This window comes from Petaurus breviceps, unplaced genomic scaffold (assembly GCF_028583685.1).
Source record: "Petaurus breviceps papuanus isolate PSGF00001 unplaced genomic scaffold, PetGlider_PUasm1.0 139, whole genome shotgun sequence".
Lineage (NCBI taxonomy): Eukaryota > Metazoa > Chordata > Mammalia > Diprotodontia > Petauridae > Petaurus > Petaurus breviceps.
In genome coordinates, this window is record NW_027185697.1 from 12,328,012 (window position 1) to 12,351,583 (window position 23,572).

A 23,572-nucleotide genomic window follows, 5' to 3' on the forward strand; every position below is an offset into this window, starting at 1 on the left:
TGTGTGTGTGTGTGTGTGTGTGTGTGTGTGTGTGTGTGTGTGTGTGTTTGCCCCGGGAATGAATTATATTTCCCAAAGGAGAAACCCAGGGAGAGGGGCGCAGGGCATATAGAGCTCATTAGCCAGCTCCCCATGCAAATCCCCTGCGGCCCTTCCCCTCCCTCCAGTCCCCCGCCCTGGCTCTGCGGCCCGCGGGAGCCAGGGGTGCATCAAAGGGCGCCTTTGTTCCGGGCAGGAGCAGAGGGATTAGGTTATCTTCGCGTTGCTGCGGCCGAGACCAATTCTCTGAGCTCGCTCGGGGCTTTGCGGGCCTGAGAGACCCCGAAGCCGAAGCTGCCCGGGATCCCGAACCTCCAATGGGGATGGAGGGGTGTGTGAACCCGGGCAAGATCGGGGCAAGAGAACTCATTTCACCTTCCCAGGCCCACTTTCTTCCAAAGTCCTGGACTCCGCTCCTCAAGCTCTGGGTGCGGGAAGGAGCCTTGCGGAGGCCGGGCCTCTCTTTGCCTCTTGCTTCTGTCCAGGCCCTGAGAGTGTTGGGGGATGGGGCGGGGAATGGATGAATCAGCTCCCTTTCAGTTTTCCCTTCATCCTGCACCGCAAGTGCAGGAGGGGAGGCCGGGGGGCCTTCCCCTTGTCTTAGTAGACGCTGAGTCACTTTCCCTTAGAGTGGGCAGGGAGCCTGGCCGGGCTGCAGGCGCTGGGCCTGCCCAAGGGTTGGGCCTCAGCCCGGACCCATTGAGTTCAGTCTGCCCTTTCCTCCTCCCCCAATTTCCCCTTTTCAATAATGTCCAGAAAGACTATCTCTTGACTGGGAAACTACAGGATACACACGGACACCCACCCAAACAATTCATCCATCAGCAAACATGTATTAAGCACCTACTGTGTGCAGGGCCCTTTGTTGTACAGGCTTTTCACTCACGTGTACATAGACATACACATTCACAGACTCACATACATGTACATAGAAACAAATGTACCTGGCCTCCATCTACATGCATATAAAGATTACCCGAAACTCATGTGGACATACACATATATAGACCCATATACATACAAATACACATAGATTTACATACTCACTAAAAATGAAACAAACATACATTTATTCATCAACAAACACACAAATCCTCCCAGACTCACCTACTGGGACTGCACAGACATAGAAGTATACCCAGGTACCCAGGTTCCTAGATGATAACATATATGTTGCACAGGGCCTCACAAGTACAGAGAAGTAGAAAGATGTTCCAATTAACTGGACTATGAGACACAAACTAAAATAAAACAAAGCTTTCTCTCCTATGCAATAAGAAATGTTTTAATCTTCTATTCCTTTAACAAAGGTGGAGAGACTTTTCAGCATACTGAACCTTTCTGTTCACAGATTCCCTAGGGTCTGTTAACAAGACCATATTCACAAGTAAATACAGAGATCCACACCAGCCTGTTTGTATGTAAAAATTCGTAAGATGAAGAAAAATACACACATGCCTATACACATGCTCCCTGACCACAACCACAAGCGCAAAGATTGTGCCTGCACCCGCCTTTGGAAGTATGGAATTGAAACCATTGCAAGAATCGTTTAGCTGCTTCATAATACATTGCTTTTGACTGATTTGTCTAGAGCCCTGAGCAAAAGGGCACTTGTGGGTGGGGAGGGATCATAGCTCTTCATGATCCAGAAAGCTGCTTTCTTTCCCCCATGCACCATAGAGGTCAGCTATAAGCCCGAGGGGACACACAGACACATGCTCAGTCACACACACTGACTCACAATTACACAATCACACAACACTAACCATCCAATACTCTGACACACAAAATCCCACAACCACAGAATCATATACACGAACAATAACAAATCGCATCTATGTAACACTCCAAGGTTACAAGAGACTAGCCTCACAAGAATCCTGAGGTGGGCAAGTCCCGGCATCACCATAGACATGAAAAAAACTAAGGCACAGTTTCTGAGAAGTGTCATGACTTGTCCAGAGTCACTGGAACGCAGGCCTCCTGACACCAAGTTCAAGGTTCTTCCCACTACGTGACCCTGACTTTGTGAATCCCACATTGACACAGCTTCCACTTCCCCCACCAGCTGCTACCCTTCCATCTTTGCTGACCATCTTCATCCTCATCCCTTACTCTTCTACAAATGAGAGGTCAAACCAATCTACCAATAAACCTCGATTAAGCACCTACTCAGTGCTAAAGATACACAGAAGAGGTAGAGCTGGGCTACTGCCAAGTATTAGGGTCAGGAAGATTAGAGCTTGTCTGGTGCCCTCTCTTGTCATGGATGGAGGGAGAGGCAGGTAGAAAGACAGCTCAGTTGGCATCCCAGGTGATAAAGAGGGTAGAGTGGGCCTCAGGCTATTGACAGGATGGAGATTGATCTCCCAACCCTCTCCTCAGTCCCCAAAAAGTTTTGATCTGTGCTGAACCGATCTCCTTAACTCTTTTCTTGGGTCTCTCTTATGATCAATGACATGTGGCTGGTCTTTTAGGTGTTAATCTGTGACAGAATTTGTCTCTGTGGGGAGTCAAGTGGATTTTTTCTGGGATCAAACTCACCACATTAGACTCATTAGCTGTATTTCTACCTACACAGTACATAAATACATTTGGCAAACACTCCTGCTCAGAGAAAGAGCTACCAACGTGCGCGCGCACACAGACACAGACACAGACGCAGACACGAACAACTCAACTTAACATGCCGTTTGTATGACTAAACTATGAAATTGGGAATATGACTCTCCATCTTTTTTTCTGTTTCTCTGCGCCTCTGTCTCCCTTCACTTTGGGCTGCCCTCCTATTTCTCATCTGCCAAGGAAGCTCCTTTGGGCTCTGCTGATTTTACAAAGCCTTTAGAGGAGGGGGTTAGAAGGAGACAGGCATGGGCTAGTCTGGGACAAGGCATGGAAGAACCAGGAAGCAGCCAAAAGAAGGCTCCCTCAGAAGACAGGGCTAAGGTTAAAGGGATATTTGGTTGGGGGTGGGGGGCTGCCTTCTGTCCTTAAGCTGCTTGCCTCCTGAGGCTAAAGGAAAGGGCATTCAGTCCTTTCCTCTCTTCCCTGGCAACTCTGGAGAATCAGGCAGGAGTTGGAGATCATTGGGCATTCCAATGAGAAGAACAAAGTCCAACTTTCAATCTTTCTGTCACCTTCAAGTGCCAGGTTATGGAGGCCAAACCCAGGTGCTCACAGCACTGTTCCCTCAGAGGGCAGCCTCTGTCCTTACCCCTATCCCCTAGAGTTCCAGCAATATAATTTCTCTCTTTAGCAGCAGTATAGACACAGCTTCCAAACCTAGAAAGAAGCCTAAAGCCACTGAAGGGAAATGAGAAGCTTAGCCCTTAACCCCAGTTGCAGAAGTCAGTGCCACCCCCCCATACCCCATTCCTTCCAGGGATTCTCTTTTCCCTCACCTTGACACACCTGACCCCAGCACTACTGGAGTGCTGGGAAGCCCAAGACCCTTGCTTGTATGTCTCCCAAAGTTTGAGAATTTCCAGTTCAGCTTGTTTTTCTGAAGGATCAAAAATTTTAATGAAATCTAATGAAATGCTGTCTTTAAGGTAAATTGTTATGCTTTATAGAAAACTAAAGGTTTTCCCCCCAGAGGGGTGTGTGTGTGTGTGGGGGGGGTGTTTAACTTCGTTCTTACATTTTTGGTTTCATCTCTTCATTTTTTATATTCCATCACTGTCATTCTATTTTTCAGTGTCTGGTACTTTATTATAATTTTCCACCTTTTGTTCTAAACCATTGATTCTTATTTGTATTTTTAAATACATTTTTATATATTGTTAAATATTTCCCAATTAAATTAAAATTATTATATTCATTTTTAAATTATTTTGAGTTCCAAATTCTCTCCCTTCTGCCTATCCCTCCCCAACTCCTTGAGAATGCAAGCAATATTAGATTGATTATACACGTGAAGTTATATAAAACACATTTCCATATTAGCCATCTCATTTATCTTTTAAAATTCTTAGTTAAGGGGTCATATTTGGTTCTTTCGTTTTGCCTCTTTTTTTTTTCGTTAGGCTTCTCAACCACTTTGGCAGTTCTTGAAATGAAAGTCTGCTTTCATTTCTGGGAGACCTGGTTGTAGTTACTGCAATATTTTCCCCTTCCTTTTCCAGAAATTTGTTCTCTTTCTTTTACCTCATAGGATAGCGTCATGTCATCAGGAACCTTTCTATGTTTACTCATTTCTGCAGCATATCAAAGTAGGACTTTTGACCCCATGAGGATTCCTTCCTTCCTTCCTTCCTTCTTTCCTTCCTTCCTTCCTTCCTTCCGTCCTTCCTTCCTTCCTTCCTTCCTTCCTTCCTTCCTTCCTTCCTTCCTCCCTCCCTCCTTCCCTCCTTTCTTTCTTTCTTTCTTTCTTTCTTTCTTTCTTTCTTTCTTTCTTTCTTTCTTTCTTTCTTTCTTTCTTTCTTTCTTTCTTTCTTTCTTTCTTTCTTTCTTTCTTTCTTTCTTTCCCCCTCTTTTCCCAAATGTCTTATTTTAGCACATTTCTTGCTGCTTTAAAGCGATGGAGGGGAGCTGGGCTTAGACCAGGGACATTCACTCTGCCATCTTTCTGGAATTCTGCACCTACCCCCTCACCCCCGCCTACTCTGAGAACTTTGAAGAACCAAAGAAAGGACTTACTGGTCTCTGCATCAGAAAGTGAGCAATGTTGGAGAATTATAACCTCTAACTCTCTGTGATTTCACCTTATAATAATATAACTCACCTCTCTATGGTATTGGGAGGGTTATAAAATGCCTTCCTTCAACATCTCTGTGATATCCAGAGAGGAACTTTAGTGCCAGAATTGGGATTTTAACTCAGGTCATGACTATCTCCAATTTCAGTGTTTTCACCATTATACTATACTGCCTCACTTATCTGGCTCCTATCCTGGAAACCTTTTGGTGGCCAGCATTATCCATATATTAATTAAAGACCTGCTGAGATCTTATTAAACAGACAGACAAACAGACTCACACGCACACAATTTTTTAAAATTCCAAATTGCCAGGTTAATTCTGTTGCATTCCATGAATAGCTGCTTGAGATGATGAAGAATTCATTCAGATCCATCCACATGACTTGTTATCTCAGTTGAAACATTGGACCCAATGCTAGTCGGATGGGGTTGAAGTATAACAACAGAAGCTAACATTTATATAGCTCTTTAAGGCTTGCAAAGAGTTTTACATATGCTATTTCATTTGTTCCCTAACAACCCTGGGAGGTAAGTGCTGTTATTATCCCCACTTTACAAGATGAGGACACTGAGGCAAACAGCGCTTAAATGACTTGCCGAGGATCACACAGTTATTATCTGAGACAGGATTCAAATTTAGGTCTTTCTGGCCCCAAGTCTAGATCTCTATCCATTGCTGCCTCAAGTATGAGAAAACAACTTATAAACTTTACATACTGTGCTCAGATATGCAATTCTTGTTACCACTGAGCAGTCCATGCTTGCATGTGTTTAATTTGGTGCATGTTTGCAGATGATGTATGTGAGTATTATATGTGAGCATTTGTGCGCAAGTCTACGGATGATAATTTAGTTCTGGATTTGTTCACATGTGTGTGAGCATGGTGAGATGCCAGAAGGAGTAGTGGGGTTGCAGGCCCCTATATTGTATGTCTGTTGAGGGAGGGTTGTATGTGCCTTTACAGCTACTGACTGATTTCAATATATACACACCAGTCTAAGAGCATTTCCATTGCCCATAAAGGAGAGAAAATCTGAGTGTGTATGTGTGTGCCTGCATGTTTGTGTATGTGTCTCTGCAGAAATGTGTGTGTAATTGTGTGAACAGGCCATGCATTTAAAACACACACACGCACACACACACACACAGTATGTCTATATACAGTAGATTAGAGAAAAGAAGGTTGAAGCCAAGCTGGGATATATATTTACATGCACACCCATGCAAAAACCAAATCTTCCCCCTTCTCTCTCTCATTTATTATTTTTAACTTCGTTCTCATATTTCTGGTTTCATCTTTTCGTTTTTGTATTCAGTCTCTGTCATTACATTTTTACAGAGAGAGAGAAAGAGAGCTAGAGGGAGTGAGAGAGAGAGAGGGAGGGAGAGAGGGAGGGACGGAGGGAGAGGGGGGGAAGGAGGGAGGGGGGAAGGAGGGAGGGAGGGAGAGAACTTATCTTGACTGTTTATATATTTACACATGTTCATGTTCCAACAGCATGGGTTGTTTAGGGACTAGGTAGGACCCTCTTGTGCCTGCGTGGAAGGCAGTCCTTCCCATGTTGCTATCAGTTTGGCCTCTTGGCCAAGTTTGGATAGAGTGAGAGGAGAGGGATTCATATCAGCATACAGCATCGGGAATAGGCTGGAGGGAAATGGAGGACTCGGCAAATTTTGTCCAGACTCCTTGTAGTCTGCTGTCCAAATAAGCAGTAGTAACCTAAAAGAAGGGGCTAAGGAGAAAGAGTAGGAAGGAACTGATCTTGGCACACAGAAGGAGGCAAGCTGTTCTGTCCAGAAAGGAGGATAGTTTGGGGACCACCCTTCTGGTCACCTTTGTTACCAGCTTAGCCTTGGGAGGAGAAGGGGGAAGGGGATGGGCTCTGTGTGGCTGTTTGTGTGTGTGTGGGGGCTTTTTATTTGTCAGGCTGGTTTAAGGAGGTAGAAAGATACCAGTCCACCTTCTGTCCTCTGGCTATGTGATGGGGTAAGGGGAAAATGGAAATGAGCTGAAACATTCAGCTTTTTTTTTTTTTTTTAACGTGGGGTTCTCCATCTGGCAATTCCCTTCAGAGTCTGTTCTGTCCTGGAGACGGAAAGTGACCAACTAATTCAGAGGGAAATGTTTTTAGTGGTGCCAGTTTGTATACCAAGATTGAGGTCACAGCATAGACTGATAGCTGAGAGGGACCTTAGAGATTGTTGGGGGTCACCTCTTCCTTTGAAAGATCAAAAAAATAGGACCCAGAATGGAAAAGGAACTTTTTCAAGGTCATGAAGTTAGGAGGGAATAGGTAGGCTGTGAACCCAGGTCCTATGATGCTTTGGGTCTAGTGACAGTGTCTGAATGGAAGGGAATGATGACCAGACTTTATAGCAAACTCATAGAGCTGGAATCAAAGCAGGGAGTGTTGGAAATGAAAAAAAAAAAAACCTGGGAGAGGGACCAGGGACTAGGAAAAGAATGAGAATTCGATAAAGGAAAGAGTGTGGGGAGGATTTTGCAGGGAGTGGAAGGAGGATTGGGGGAGTAAGAAGAAAATTAATTATGCAAGAAGTGGAGAAGGCGAGGGAAATGGTTGAATAATAGGGAAAGGGACGTGAGAAAAACGGGGGAAGGAGGCTCGGAGGATAGAAGTAGAGGAAACAAGAAACATGGGAGGTGGGATGGAGGGAGTAGAAGGAAATGGAAGAAAAAATGGGAAGAGCAGATGGGCTTGGGGGAGATGAAAAATGAGGGAGAGATGGGGTGATTGCAGGAGTGGTAATAGGATTTAGGGTATCAGAGGCTTCACCCAACCTCTTTGGTAATATAAGGGAAAATCCTCTTCGGGATTCACTCTTCCCTGGCAAGTCATCGGTAGACGGACTCAGGTCCTGCAAAGAAAGGTGTCAGGAGGGAGCGGGGCCAGGATTCCCCCCCAGAGAGACGTTGCTTATTCAGAATATCTATATGGCAAATGATGCCGTTATAACGTGATACCTTATTAACAGACTCGGATATACCCTGGCTCCCGCATGTCCCTGGGAACGGAACTCCATATGGTAAGAGCCTTCTGGAGTCTAACAGAAAGACTAACACTTTTAGCCTGGAACAAGGGTTAGCCCTCTTCCCCAGCAGCAGAGTGTAGAAGGGGTTCCCTTGGGCAGGATAGGAGAGGTTATGTCAACGTGATGGAGAGGAACGAGCCTCCGCTCCAGCCACAGACTTGCGGGCAAATCTCGACTTTGTCACTTCTACCATTGGGAGCTCGGGCAAGTCTCATCAACTCTGTGGGTCTAGATTTTCTCTTCTAAAAGATGACGGGGTCCGAAGAGATGGTCTCTAAATACTTTTCCCGCTTTGAATCCCTAGGCTAGTACAACGCATAGAGCTCTGAGCAGAAAGGCATAGGACCTATGTTCGAATCCTTGCTCTGATGTTTACGACTTGGATAACCCTGAGTAAGTCCCTCTATTTTCCTCCTCCGCCCTTTGGAGACAGGAAGATGGGGGCTCAAATCCTTCCTTGGATACTTGCTAGCTGGGGGACCCATCAGCTCTATGGTGGCTGTAGCTAAAGCTTTTCGGGGGAGGAGAGGGTTGGGAGATCAATCTCCATCCTGTCGATTGCCTGCGGCCCACTCTACCCTCTTTATCACCTGGGATGTCAATTGAGCTGTCTATCTACCTGACCCTCCCTTCATCCATGACCATAGAGGGCACCAGACAAGCTCTAATCTGCCTGACCCTAATACTTGGCAATAGCCCAGTGACGACTTACAGCTCTACCTCTTCTGTGTATCTTTAGCACTGAGTAGGTGCTTAATCAAGGTTTCTTGGTAGATTGATGTGAGCTCTGACCTGTGGAAGAGTAAGGGATGAGGACGAAGATGGTCAGCAACGATGGAAGGGTAGCAGCTGGTGGGGGAAGTGGAAGCTGTGTCAATGTGGGATTCACAAAGTCAGGGTCACGTAGTGGGAAGAACCTTGAACTTGGTGTCAGGAGGCCTGCGTTCCAGTGACTCTGGACAAGTCATGACACTTCTCAGAAACTGTGCCTTAGTTTTTTTCATGTCTATGGTGATGCCGGAACTTGCCCACCTCAGGATTCTTGTGAGGCTAATCTCTTGTAACCTTATAGTGTTATAGCGATTTATTATTGTTCATGTGTGTGATTCTGCGGTTGTGGGATTTTGTGTGTCAGAGTATTGGATGGTTAGTGTTGTGTGATTGTGTGTGTGACTGAGCGTGTGTCTGTGTGTCCCCTCGGGCTTATAGCTGACCTCTATGGAGCATGGGAAAAGGAAGTCACTTTGTGGAAAATAGAGAGCTGTGATCCCTCCCCAAACCCAGATGGAGAGACCTTTGCGCGAGGTTCTAGGCAGAGCAGCTGAAAATAGTGGGTAGAGGAGCTGAGCGCCTCTCACAATTCCCGCCGTCGTTTGGGTCCTACATGGGTGCTTGCTTGACCCACCGCTAGCGCCGGTTCTGCGGGGGCAGCGTCTAGACTCCCACCCCAAGTGCTCTCAGGATGATTCCCCAGAAAGGCCTGGCCCTCACCCAGACCCCCGCTCCAGCGCCGGTGAGGGCAACGAGGAGGCGGGTCCCTTGGAGAAGGAGGAAGCCGAAGAGAGACAGGAAGGAGAAATGGGCTCCTGTGAGTCCAGGGTGTCCGGGGCTCTTCGCAGCCCTTGCCCCCGCACTGGTCTCGGTCGCCGCTCCCTCTTAGTTTAATTATCAGTTCCCAGCCAAGGCGGGCGGCCTCTTGGTAGCCCGCGGCTAGCGCGTAGATGGGAAGAGCGGAGAAGCACCAAGTGCCTTGTCGGTGGGCTCTTGGGGCCAGGGTGGAAGGGTGACAGGACAGGGTGTGGAGGGATGCAGGGGAGCAACGTGCACGCTGGGCTGGCTGAGGAGTGCCCCAAGGTATGGAGACAAGGCCCGAGGGAGGGGAGCGCAGGCAACGGGGCGGCCGGTACAGCGGGAGCAAAGGCGCTGACCCTCTCCCTCTTTCTCTCTTTGTCCGTCCATGCGTCTGGCCTCTTCCCCTTGTGCAAATCCTAACCCTCCCCCGATCCCCGTGGGATTCCTCCTTATCCCCAATTCCTTCTCCTCGGGTCCCCATCCTCTGTCTCATCTGTCTATTGGGCCCTGGCCCATGCGTCCCTTGTATCCCGCCGCGGACTGTGTCCGTGGTCGCTTCCTCCTTCTCGTGTCGCCCGTGTTCCGGGCCCCACACCCCACCTCCGAATCCTGTCTTCCAAACTCCCCTCCCCGGGTTGTGTCCCCTGTATCCCCGTATCTCCTGATGCCTTGCTGTCTCCCGTGTCCTGCGAATTCTGTTTGTGTCGCTCGGGTCCCTGTTACCTCTGGGCCCCCATGTCCACTGTTCCCGTGTCCACGTGTTGTCCCATCGTCTTCCCATCTACCCGTTCTCTCCTATCCCCATTCCCGTGCCGGCGTGTTGTTTCCACTGTCGCCCCTGTGTTGGGTCCTCGGTCCCCCTTTCCACTCGTGCCCTGTACCTGTGTTGTTCTGCCCCCTCCCCCTGTGCCCGGTTCGGTGCCCTGTTGACAGGGAGCGAGGTTCCCCAGGACAGCCTTCTCCTGCACGGCCCCTTCGCCCGAAAACCCAAGCGGATTCGCACGGCCTTCTCGCCTTCGCAGCTGCTGCGGCTGGAGCGCGCCTTCGAGAAAAACCACTACGTGGTGGGCGCCGAGCGGAAGCAGCTGGCGGGCAGCCTCAGCCTCTCCGAGACCCAGGTGAGCCGCCCACTGGGGCCCTTTCCCGCCTGCTCCTAGCCGGTGCAGTTTCTCCAGCCTCTCCGAACTGCGCCTGGTCTCCCTTTGAGTCGATCTGTCTGTCTCCTCAGTCTCTCAATCTCTATCTCTCTCCTTTCGCACTCTCTCTCCTGTTATTTCCCCTCCCTCCCTCCTACTTCTCCCTCCATCTCTCTCATATCCTCCTGTCCCTAGTTCCTTTTCTCCTTCTCTCCCCCTCTCTTCTTTCTCCCTCTCTTCCTTATTCTTTCTCTCTCCTTCCCTCCATCTCTCTAGTCGCTTCCCTCCCCCTCTTTCATTCTCTCTTTCTCCTTCTGTCATTTTCTCTCCTTCCAACTTTCTTAATCCCATCACTCAGTCACTCCTTCTCCCTCCCTTTCTCCTCTCTCATTTTACTTCCTTCCCTTGCTCCTTCTCGTTCTGTCTCTCTGTCTTCTGTTCTCCATTTCTTCCCTTTCTCTCCCACCTCTGTCTCAGCTTTCTCCTTCACCTCTTTTCCTCTGTCTCTCTCCTTTCCTTACCTCCCTCTTTTTTCTTCCTTTCTCTTTCCCTCTCCCTCTCTCAGGTCAGGGCTCTCCGATCTGTACTAGCTCCTGCTTGGGTCTAGCTGAATAGACAGGGAGGTGGTGTAAGGATGGAGAGAGGAGGAGCAGAGTCCAAGAAGTTTCTCTGTAGCTTGCCCTGGTTCTTCTGAGCGCCATGCCAGACTCAGCACTCTCGCTGAAAATGGTCTTTATGCTAGTTGTTCAGTAACTTAATAGAGGCATAACTTCTTTCTTCAGTAGCTGCAGAAAGGAAGCATTTTTTAAAACCTAAAAGTTCAACAGACCTCTCTCAATGCAATCTTGGAAGTACAGTCTCCAGAAGAAGGGAGGTGACTGCCCCCTGTCCCTTGTCCTGATCAGACCTCAGTGGGAAGATTGTGTTCCGTTCTGGGTCACACTTGAAAAAGGGCATTGATAAACTCAAGCCTGTCCAGAGGACAATCAGGATGGTGAGGTACCTGGATTGAAGAAAGTGGAGGTGTTTAGGCTGCAGAAGAGAGCACTTGGTAGGGCTGCTGGGAATGGGTGTAGGGGACACACACAAAAGCTACCTTCAGGTATTGAAAGTGATGTCATATTGTCCAGAGATTGGCCTTGACTATGAGTAACTCTAGAGGATAGGGCAAGAACTCATTGACTGAGGTTGCCTGGGGGCTCTTTTGAGCTTAGTCTGAGGAATGGGACTGCCTCCCAAGGTAGTGAGCTTTCCGGTCTGGAAGTGTTAACAGGACACCTACTATTGGGGAGCTTCTCAGAAGGAGCCTGGCCCAGGGATTTGTGATTGACCAGCTGTTTGGGGATTTTACATGGGTCATTTCTAGAACCTGCTGACTTGGTTGGGGGAAAGGGAAGGGATGGGACAATGACAGTACTTCCCCTGCCTCCAATAGGTCCCAGGCTACTTGTCCTTTGGGTCCAGAGAAGGAAGAAGAAAGGAAAGGACAGAATTCCATCTCCTAGCCACCTTACCCCTCACCCCTCCCAATCCAGGAAGCCATCTGTTGATGATCCTTAGTCACAGCCAGAAATCTAGATCCCCAGGAAGGGTAATATATGGTCAGTTTAATTTTCCAGTTACCCAAAGATAACCCCGACTACCCTCTTTGGTTTTCTCCTCAGTCTCTCTATAGCATCTATGCCCCCTGCTCCCCTTCACTGAGTCCTCTCTAATGAGTGGGGTGCACTTTCCCTGTAGGGTAATGGAATCAGAAGACCAGTGGGTTTCTAGTCTCTGGTTCTTATACTACCTGTGTGATCTTGGGCAAATTGATTCCTGTCTCTGGGCCTCAGGGGTTTTCTCCTTCATTTCCATCAACTGAATCTGTCAATCTAGTGGTTTAGATTACTTCTAGAACACCTTTCAGCTCTGATATTCCAATTCTGACTGAGGACATCTAGACCTGGAATTGATGGAGAAGGAGAAGATGGAAGAAAGCAGATCTTAAATTGGACTGAGCCCAAGACAAACTCAAGACATTGATTGTATGACTAAACCCCTGACATGGGCTCCTTTCTTTGACTGTTGCTTGTTTTTCTGAAAAGTCGAAGGTGAAATTATTCTAGTAATTTGAGAGTTTTCTCTTGGGTGGGTTTAGGTAACTGGATGAAGTGAGGTAGAGGTTCCAGAAAAAAAAACTCATTTTGGAATCCTGGGATCTAACCTTGGTTCAGATCCTGGTTCTGCTAGTTTTAGCATTTGACACATCACTCACCATTGCTGAACTTCTGTATCCTCATCCGTAAAATAAGGAGGCTGGATTAGAGGTGTTCTAAGTGCTTTCCTAGCATTTATGCTTGTGATCTTATCTGTTTCACTATCTCAATGGATGTCTAGTCCCCCTTCTATCTATCAGCCATCCATCTGTGTATCCATATGTCTATAATCTATTTATTCCTATATCTACCTACATATCCTTTGTCTGTCTCTGTCTCAATAATCCACCCGAGGGTCTATCTTTTTGACACCTGGGTCTGGCACACCATAAAACCATCACTATCTCTGTCCAGGAACAGATGCTGAAACGGACTATTTCCACATTGGCATACTGGACCTTTATAATGGCTAAAAGGTGGTTTTAGTGTACAAGGAAGTCCATTTTAATGTACCCTCATGGAAAAGCTCGAACCTAAAAAATGAATAAAATTGCATCACTGGGCTTTAAAAAAAAACTCAGAAGTACTTTTAAATTAATTAAAAACCTCAAATCTGTTAACTTCTGTTTGTTTTTATTAGCAACATTGTTTTTTAACTCAGTGCTTTTAAGCTCAATGAAAGTGTTCTTAATTAACTCTCCTCCCACCCCCTCCCCCTACTTAAGAAAAACCAGCTTTCCTTTTACTTGGGGAGGTCCCATATGTCAATGTGCAAATGGGCCAGTTTCTGAATCTGAGTCATAGAATTGTGGAATCAGAGACACTGATTCAATAATAGATGATAGAATGTCAGAACTGCAAGGAACCTTAGAACAGAGAGTGTCAGAACTGAGAAAAATCTTAGAACAGAGAATGTCAGAGCTAGACGGGACCTTAGAACATAAATTGTTAGAACTGGAAGGGTTATATATGTCCATCTAATCCAGTACCTAGGCAGTTAGGATGGTCTGTTGATTATCCTTAGTCACAGTCAGAGAAATCTAGATCCCCAAGAGGGGTAATATGTGGTTAGTTTAATTTTCCAGTTACCCAAAAAATAACCCCAACTACCTTCTTTGGTTTTCTCCTTGTTGCTAACAGTTTTTCTATAGCATCTATGTCCCCTATCCTCCTTCAGTGAATCCTGTCTAATGAGTGGGGTGAACTTTCCCTATGGTGCAATAGAAATCAGGAGCCCAATGGAATTCGAGTCTCTGGTTCTTATACTAACTACCTGTGTGATGTTGGGCAAACTGATGCCTGTCTCTGGGCCTTAGGGGTTTCCCCCTTCATTTCCATCAACTGAATCTGTCAATCTAGTGGGTTAGATTGTTTCTAGGGCATCTTCCACTTCTAGTGCACAGAGAGCCAGACCTGGAGTCAGGAAGACTCATCCTCCTAAGTTCATATCCAGACTTAGACACCCACTACCTGTGTGACCCTGGGCAAGTCACTTAACCCCATTTGTCTGTTTTCTCATCTGTCAAATGAGTTGGAAAAGAAAATGGCAAAATACTCTGGCATCTCTGCCAAGAAAACCCAAATGGGACCATGAAGAGTCAAACAGGACTGAACAACAGAAACAAAATCCAGTGAGCCCCAATCTTTTCAGTGTCAAATAATCCCAGAGACTACCTCTCCATGAGAGCCACTGTACTATTTATGTTCATTGATTCAGAAAATACCTGATGATAACAAAGCCCCCAAGATTCCACGAGGCTTTTCAGATTTGTATTTTATTAACCACAGTGGGCTCCACTGTATACACTCTTGAAGAGTCATCATACACCTGTGCCAGACATGCAGCTTGTTCAGTCTCCAGAGAGTGTGCTTGCTTGTTTAGCATTGTGACCCATTTTATGACACAGACCCTTGACAAAGACTCCAGGGTCCAGTGGGGACCTGAAGCCCCAGGCTGGGTACTGCTACTCTAGCTCAGCTCTGTCATTCAACAGACAAGAAAAATGAGACCCTTGCACAAAGACACACAAGTTAGCTGCAAAGCTAACACTAGAAATCAAGACTTCTCTCTTCCCCAGTCTGGACTTCTCCTCCTTACTTTAGACCATTTACTAAATAATCTGGTATTATCTATCTATTCTGTCTTGCTAATTATGCAGGTGTGCCTTCAGTAATAGTCATTTGTCAATCTTGACACTTATTACTGAGCCTATATGAGTATTTAGGCATCCACAATCCATATCTGTCCACCAGCCATGCATTATGGCTTATCTGAGAGGCATCATGATGTAGTGCATGGCAGGCCAGTTTAGGAATCAGGAAGACCTGAGTTCAAATCCTTCCTCAAACTCTTACTAGCTGTGACCTTAGGCAAGTCACTTTAAAAAAATGTTTGTCTGCCTCAATTTTCCCATCTGCAAAATGGAGATAAAAATAGCACCTACTTTCCAGGATTGTTATGAAGATCACATGAAATAATACAGGAAACACTTTTTGAAAAGCTCTATATAAATGTTAGCTATTATTATGGCTGTCATTACAACTTAAAGTTCAATATCCCTCCCCAAACTAGCAATCTATATTGGTGGAGGGAGTTTCCATATCAGGAGTTCTCCATAGGGTTTGACCAATAACAATTACTTATCTATCAATTAATATTTGTCAGCTGTTTCTGTGATATTGTTATAAGAAGTCACGGAATTTTTCGAGATGGAAGGATCTTGGATTAGATGGTCTTTCCCACTTATCTTGACCCTGACAAAGTGATATCATTTTGGTCCTCTTTGAGCATAAAGGTCAACAACCAACTAACCTTTTCAAAAGATGCTTGTTTTATAGATAAGAAAATGGAAGATGTTTCCTCCCCCCAGGCCCTAGAAGGGACAGGATTCTCCCAAAGTCATCTAGTTAATGAATGAAAAGGCCAACATTGAAGCCCCAGGATTCTACCTCCCAGGTTCAGTGGTATCCTCATCATAATATGCTCTTCTCCTCTGTCCCCCTCATCACTGATATCTACCTACCATCATCACATATCTACTCCTTTATTCATATACCTACATTTAAGTTCTATTATTAGCAGCATTTTTTTAAACTCGCAGCTTTTAAGCTCACTGAAAGTGTTCTTAAGGAACTCTCCTCCCTCCCTCCCTCCCCTTGCTCCACTTAGAATGAACCAACTTTCCTTTTACCTGTTAAGGTCCATTATTGATATCTACCCACCACCTACCATCTTCACTTATCAGTTTCTTCATTATCTGTAGCTGTTTGTCTTATCTGTAACTAATAACCCACTCTTGTTTATTTGTCCTGCCAAGCTTTGTAATGAATGCTTATGTGCAACTATAGCTATTTATCTATCCCTCAAATCATCTGTCTCTCTCTAGTGGCCATCCATCCTTAGCTCTTAATCCTTCTTCATAACTCTACTTAGATAGTGATGGCCATGCAGGGGTATGATGGTAAATGTTTAACAATTATCTTCAGGGATATGGTGGCAAATGTTTAAAAATTGACTCTCTGGGGGAATGTATGCCTAGTGCACTTTTAAGCTTAATTTGTATTATTGACATTTTCTCCATCACTTTCTTAAACCTAGGCAACCATCAAAACAATAAATCAAGCCCCGATTCATAGTTTATTTATTTGTGTCATGGATATGCTCACACTGAAAATTTCTATCTGTGGCTCTATTTTTATCCATCATTCATCTGTATCTATCTGTCAGCTCTATCTCTGTCTAGCTTGACCTGTGTAATGACTCCGATTCAATCTCTCATTTTAAAGAATTGCATTTCTCTCTCCAAGTACCTAGCAGTTATATTTAGCTATCTATCTTTCACCTATGAGGAATTAAACAGACTCTTTTAAATTATTTTATTTTGTTCAGTTCTCAAATATTGTCTCCATTTCCCCCATCCCCTTCCCTGAAAAGAAAGTGAGAAGGAACAAAAGAGTTGTAGAACCCCTGTATCACATAAGCACAATCAAGCCCAAAAAGTCCCACATCGGGGAAAGTTCCAGAATGCAGCTCTCATTCTGCATAGCCATCCTCTGTCTGTCATGAGGTAGGTACTAATCTTCTCTATCATTGTCCTGCAGTCATTCTTGATCCTTTTATTGATAAGAGCTCTTAAGCCTTCTAAAATTGGTGATTTTTATAATATATGGTCTGAATATGGGGCCATTTCCCCCAGTTCATAGCAATTCAGATAGACTTCTCTGGGCTCCAGTCTCCTCATCTACAAGAGAATCTAATTGGGCTTAATAATCTCCAAGACTTCTTTCAACTTCTATTTCCTTTCAGTCCATACACTCATGATTCATTCTTATCTACCTCTCACTTTTGGTCATCATAGCAATTTCTATGTGTGTTTCCCTAGATATATTTGAAATCTATATCCAGTATAGTCTGTGGTTTCTAAGTGCCCATCTTTTATCTTTTCAGCCACTGAATCTATCAGTCATATCTGCCTTTTGCTGTTTTGTGGGTCCCAGCAGTTAGCACAGTGTTTGCGATATATAAATGTTAACTATTATCATTGCTGTTATTATAAGCTAAAGTTCAACCCTTCCCCCCAAACTAGCAATCTATATTGTTGGAGGGAGTTTCCATATCAGGAGTTCCCCATAGAGTTTGATGAACAACAGTTATTTATATATCAATTAATATTCTTCAGCTGTTTCTGTGATATTGCTATGTGAAATGTTTGGCACATGGTAGGTACTTAAAATGATTGTTGACTATCAATTTATAATCTATATTATTTATAACCTAGCTATCAATTTACATTTTCATTGTGCATTTAAAATAATATAACTAGGGATAGGAAAAAGAGCAGCAATTGGACTTATGATTTCGTTGGCATAAATGTATACTCTGTATACATGATGAACCTGTCTAATCAAATATGCATATAGTGTACATACACATGGAGAAATTTATATGCACAATATGAGCTCTTTCTTCACATGGTAGGGTGCTGGAGTGGATAGGACACTTGACCTGGCCTCAGGTCACCTGGGTTCAAATCCTGCCTCAAATCAGTTGTGTGGTCCTGGACAAGTCACTTGATTTCCCTGAGACTCAGTTTCATCATCTGTGAAATGAAGATAATAATACTTACAGCACCTTATACCACTCTAGAAATGTGACCTATTATTACATACACAATGACTAAAGAGGTCTAAAATATTTTCCAGATCTGAAAGTCTAAGTTTCTGTAGATAATTCTCATCTGTTTACATGGTCATCTAACATCTCTTTATCTGTTCAGTGCTGTAGAATAAAAGTAGGGACTGCTTCATTTTTTGCTGTTGTGTCCCCAGAACTTAGCACAGTGACAGGAACTTAGTAATCATTGAAAAACATTTATTGTTATCCATCTAGCTACAGCAATCCATTGATAATCTGCTATCTTTGTCATCAGTCTGAGCATTCATTATCTATCTGCCTTTGAAATGGAGAAGAGTTTACATTTATATAATGCTTTAAGGCCTTTAAAATACTTCATAATTTAAAGTTTTAATAGGTTAAAATGGCTCTAAAGACTTTTGTGATCCCCTGTGTATATCATTTCATTCTCCTTACCTGTGATCTCTACCGCTATCTCTTATCTACAGAGATCTCTCCATCAAAGGCTCCTCACATTCAGAAGAGTCTATATTCAAACAACATTCACTGTTGTGTTCCTATCTCCATGCTTAGTATAGTGAGGTCTGACGAATGTGTTTCCATCCATCCATCCATCCGTCCGTCTGTCCATCCGTCTGTCCGTCCATCCATCCTTTTTCATTCAGTTAACTTTATCCTATAGGACATCCTGTAGTACATATACACATACACATATAAATATGCCCCCCACATATATACATACATATGTATACACACGTGCACACATACATATACACATATTTATCATATATGTGTACATATAAAAATAGTAGTATATCCTATCCTATAGTATGAGGGCAGCATGGTGGATAGCGTGCTGGGCCTGGAGTCAGGAAGACTCCTCTTCCTGAGTTCAAATCTGGCCTCAGATACTTACTAAATGTGTGACCCTGTTTGCCTCAGTTTCCTCATCTGTAAAATGAGCTGGAGAAGGAAATGGAAAACCACTCCAGTGTCTTTGCCAAGAAAACTCCCAATGAAGTGATGAAGAGTTGGACACAAATATATCCTATATATAGATATAAATTATTTCCTGATAGGATATATAAAAGATATGTTCTTTCTATATCTTATCAGACATTTACTAGCTGTGTGACCTTGGGTAAGTCACTTAAATTCTGTCTGCCTCAGTTTCCTCTCTGTAAAATGGGAATAATAATTCTCAGTGTTGTTTTGAGGATCAAATGAGATATTGTTGGTAAAGCACTTTGCATGGTGCTTGGCACATAGTAGGTGCTATTATTATCATTATTATTATTGCTACTACTATTATCTGGCTGGGACAGGGAGTCTAACTGGAAATCACCAATCAATGGATAAAATATTGAATTGGGCTAAATAATAAGGTATCAGCTATCCTTATTTATAGCAATTTATTGGTCATCTATCTGTGTCTTTATCTCTGTATATTTCCTGAGTCACAGCCATTTTCATCTGTCATCTTTATCTAGCAATCATTTATGTATCAGTCAACTGCCTGTTTATCCATTCATAGGAACAACTCCCATTTCTTCAGGGCTTTAGGGTTGGCCAATTCATTTTCTCACAACAATTCGCTGCAGGAGATAGTGCTGCAATCCCCATATTACAGAGGAGAAAACTGAGGCAACATTGTCATGGGTCTCCTGGCTTAGGGAAGGGTGGCTTCCTGCCTCTTTCTTCTCTCTATCACTGCTTTCTCTAGTGATCTCTCTTCTGTTCATCCTGTTCTTCATTTATTTTTCTCTGTCAATTGACCATTTGTCTCTATCTTTATTGTTTAGTTCTATTTTTTTTCTTTCATGATTTTATCAATGTAGGAAATTTCCAGGGAGAAAACTCCCTCTTCCTGTGCAGAGTAGCACCTACTTTTTTTAAAAACCATTTTTTATTTAAAGTTTTGAGTTCCAAATTCTATCCTTCTCCTCCTCTCCCTCCCTTCCCTGAGACGGTAAGCAATAAGATATAGGTTACACATGTGCAATTATGTAAAAATATTTTGTACAAGAAGACTAGAATAAAAGAAAAACGAGTGAAAGAAAGTGAAAATAACATGTTTGAGTATGTATTTAAACAATATCAGTTCTTTCTCTGGAAGCAGATAGATTGCTTCGTCCTTAGTCCTTTGGGATTGTCTCAGATCATTGTATTGTTGAGAATAGCTAAATCATTCACAGTTCTTCATCGCACAATGTTGCTGTTACTGTCTACATTGTTCTCCTGGTTCTGCTCATTTCACTTTGCATCAGTTCATGTAAGTCTTCCCAGAGTGCCTGCATTATAACTAAGTATCTTAGTATTTTCCAAGTGCTTAGAATGTGCCAGGCATTGTGATTCAAAGAGAGGCTGAAGGAACTCAAAGTCTCTTGGGGAGAAAACATCCAAACAGCCAAGTGCAAACCCACTATAGGCAGAATGAATGAGAATCACCAGAAGGGAGACCCGAGAATTAAGGGCAATCAGAAAAGGCTTCCTGTAGGTTTTAGCTGATATTTGAAAGAGGCCAGGGAAGCTAGGAGAAGATGGGGAAGAAGAGAGTGTCAGATATGGGGACAGTCAGGGGAAAGACACCACATGGGAGAAGGAGTGTCTGAGAGGATGATGGGTCACTCACAGTCAGCTGGTCTCTGTCAGAAGCAGGATTTCAACTTAGGTCTTCCTGATCCAGCTTACTCTCTATTTGTTATATCATGCTGCCATCATCCGGCAGCTAAGGTCTCAGTGGATAGAACACCAGTCCTGGAGTCAGGAGAACCTGAGTTCAAATCTAGACTCAGACAGTTATTAACCATTTGACCCTGGGCAAGTCACTTAACCCTGTTTGCCTCAGTTTCCTCATCTGTCAAATGAGCTGGAGAAGGAAATGGCAAACCACTCCAGTATATATGCCAAGAAAACCCCAGATTGGGTCAGAAGAGTCAGATTTGATTAATTGACTAAAGAACAACAAAGCAGACATCCCCTCTATTTATTGGGCCTTACTTGTGCTTTCATTGGCTATAAGGAACGACCAGCAAAGACATTACCTGGGAGCAATGAGAGGAGGTTATGGGGCGGCCAGGTCGCTCAGTGAGTAAGAGCACCAGCTCCAGTGTCGGGATAACCTGGATCAAATCCGGGCTCAGATACTCAGCACCACACCCAGAAATAACTGTCCGTGTAAACTTGAGCAAGTTATTTAACCCCAATTGCCTTAAAAAAAAATGAGAGGAGGTTACTTGCCCAAGGTCACACAACCAGTGTCAGTCAGAGATAGGCCTAGAACCTAGGTCTTTGTGATTCAGAGACCAGACCTCTACCTAGCCTGCTGCCCTGCCTCTCATCCATCTCGATCCATCTATAATAATCATCTGCCATTCTCTTACACTGAGATTTCTATCTAGATAGAAATCAATCCTATACTCTCCAGAAATAATCAACTTCTCTCTCATTTTTCTCCCAGCTACCCAACGCTGTGTCTGGCATGTCTCCAACAGAGCCAGGCGGGGGTCCCAGCACTCCAGCTCACCTGCCCCTACAATCCTTCATTTTTATAGATGAAACCAAGACATAGAAAAGGAGAACCTTTCCCCAAGTCGCAGAGCCACTAAGTGACAGAAGCAGGATTTGAACTCAGGTCCTATTTTTTCCCACCATATTGTTACTTTCCTTTTTCCTTCCTTTCATGCAAACAGCTCTAGGCTAAGACTTAGGAGAGCTGAGTTTGAATCTTTGCCCTGATAGTTGCTAGTTGAAAGGCTGGAGGTGGAGTATCAGTTTCCTGATCTATAAAATGGGCACAATAATATTCACACTCTCTACTCCACAGAGGTGTTATGGGGAAAACATTTCATAAAAGTTATAATGAGCTAGAAATGTGTTGCTACCATTGTATTCAGGTCTCCCCCCTCTCCTTCACACACACATGTCTAGAGCTTGCTGGGCTCCTGGAGGCCTGGAAGGGGGTAGAAGGCCTGACTGTATCCACCAGAACCCGCCCTTTCTTGTATCCTCTGTTTGATGCATAGTGATAGGGCCATGCTAAGAACTGGGCGGCAATTAGGTGTGAAGTAGATACAGCACCATGCCTGGAGTCAGAAAAGCCTGAATTCAGACCCAACCTCAGATACTTAGCTGTGTGTTTGCTTCAGTCTCCTCATCTGCAGAATGAGCTGGAGAAGGAAATGGCAAACCCCTCCAGGATCTGCCAAGAAAACCCCAAATAGGGTCATGAAAAATGACTAAACATCATCAGCAATTGCCCACTCCCCTCTGTGCTCCCTCACCATGGATGGGACTGGAGGCCATGTGGGATGAGAGCCTCCCAGGGCCCAGGGATATCTGTCTGGATGGCATGGGGAGAGGTCGGGAGGGAGAGGCCCAAGGCCTGGACTCAGCAGGTGATTTGAAACGTGTGTGATATGTGTGGGGTGTGGAATTGGGAGCTTGGTCCTCCATGTTGGGGACAGTGCAATGTGGTGGACAGAGGGTGGGAACCCAGACTCAGCCACTCATTAGCTGCATGACCCTGGACTAGTCACCTAACCTATGCCAGCTTTAACAGTCTATGTTCTGAGGTTTCAATTCCATGCTCTAAGATTCTCATACAAGCTCTGACTTTTCGCATTCTAACATCCCTTAGTTCTGACATTTTGTGTTCTAAGATCCCTCCCAGCTCTGAAATTCTCTGTTCCACAGCCTTTACCATCTCAGATACCTGATTTCTAAGATCCCTCCATGCTCTGATATCTTCTGTTCTAAGGCCTCTCTCAGTCTTGACATCTTATGTTCTAAAACTCTTCCCAGCTTGGGCATCCCACCCAACTCTGACATTCCATGTTCTAAGACCCCTCTCAGCTCTGGTATCCCATGTTCTAAAATTCCTCTCAGCTCTGACATTTAATGATCCTAAGGTATGATCTAAGGCTGGCTTGTCCCTACTACTTCAGAGTAGGGACTGGTCAGTGTGGATGGGATGGTTGGAGACAATGCAGCATGAGCTAGGTGGAAAAGAAGGACTTGCTGAGGAGGGGCCCAGAACCTCTGTTATGTCCCAATGGTGAGGTACATTGCAGGGTGGTATAACAGAACTCTGGACATAAAGTCTGGAAGACCTGAGTTCAAATCATGTCTTTGACACAACATCTGAGTGACCTTGGACAAGTCTCTTAACCTCTCTGTGCCTTAGTTTCTTAATCTATGAAATGAAGAGGTTGGAATAGATCATGTTTAAGGTTCCTTCCAGCTCTAGAACTCTGACCCTGTGGGCCATTCTTGGGCTGTGTCCTCAAAGGTCCAATAAATCCTGCCTGAAGTCTGGGGATGCCCAGTTGGCCAGAAGTCCTTTGGGGGTAGGGATTGTTTCATTTTTGTCTTTGCATCCTTAGCATCTAACACAACAGCTAGCACATACTAGGAACTTAATCAATGCTGGCAGATTGGGTCAACGAATGTGACTTAGAATCAGAACTGGGGTCATTGAGCCCAGGGAGCCATCAAATTTGATGGTTACTCTGCTCTGAAATAGTCACTGACATAAAGACGTCATTCTTACTTTTATAGAATGACCCCAGAGGCTAACAGCACCGAACAAGTGTGTCTCCTTTTTCAATGGGCCCTCTAGTAGGAGAGCCTCCACTCCAAGTTGGCTTCCATCTGTGTTCTGTGTGATCTTAGGCATGTCATTTATCTCTGCGGGCCTCCATTTTCCCATCTGTAAAATGCAGGGCTGTGCCTCCATGGCCTCCGAGGCATCTTCTGGCTCTAGCTCTATGATGCTCTGACTGCCCTCTCTGTGACTGG

The 23,572-nt window shown here is 44.6% G+C and overlaps 1 protein-coding gene across 1 annotated transcript in view; it reads left to right on the forward strand.

Moving 5' to 3' along the window:
• The window catches only part of EMX1 (empty spiracles homeobox 1), a 41,570-nt gene that overhangs the window by 4,072 nt on the left and 13,926 nt on the right, over positions 1–23,572 (forward strand). Inside the window, exon 2 of the mRNA XM_069067871.1 lies at positions 10,299–10,483. Coding sequence (XP_068923972.1) covers positions 10,299–10,483 — 185 coding nt within the window. The remainder of the gene's footprint in view (positions 1–10,298; positions 10,484–23,572) is intronic.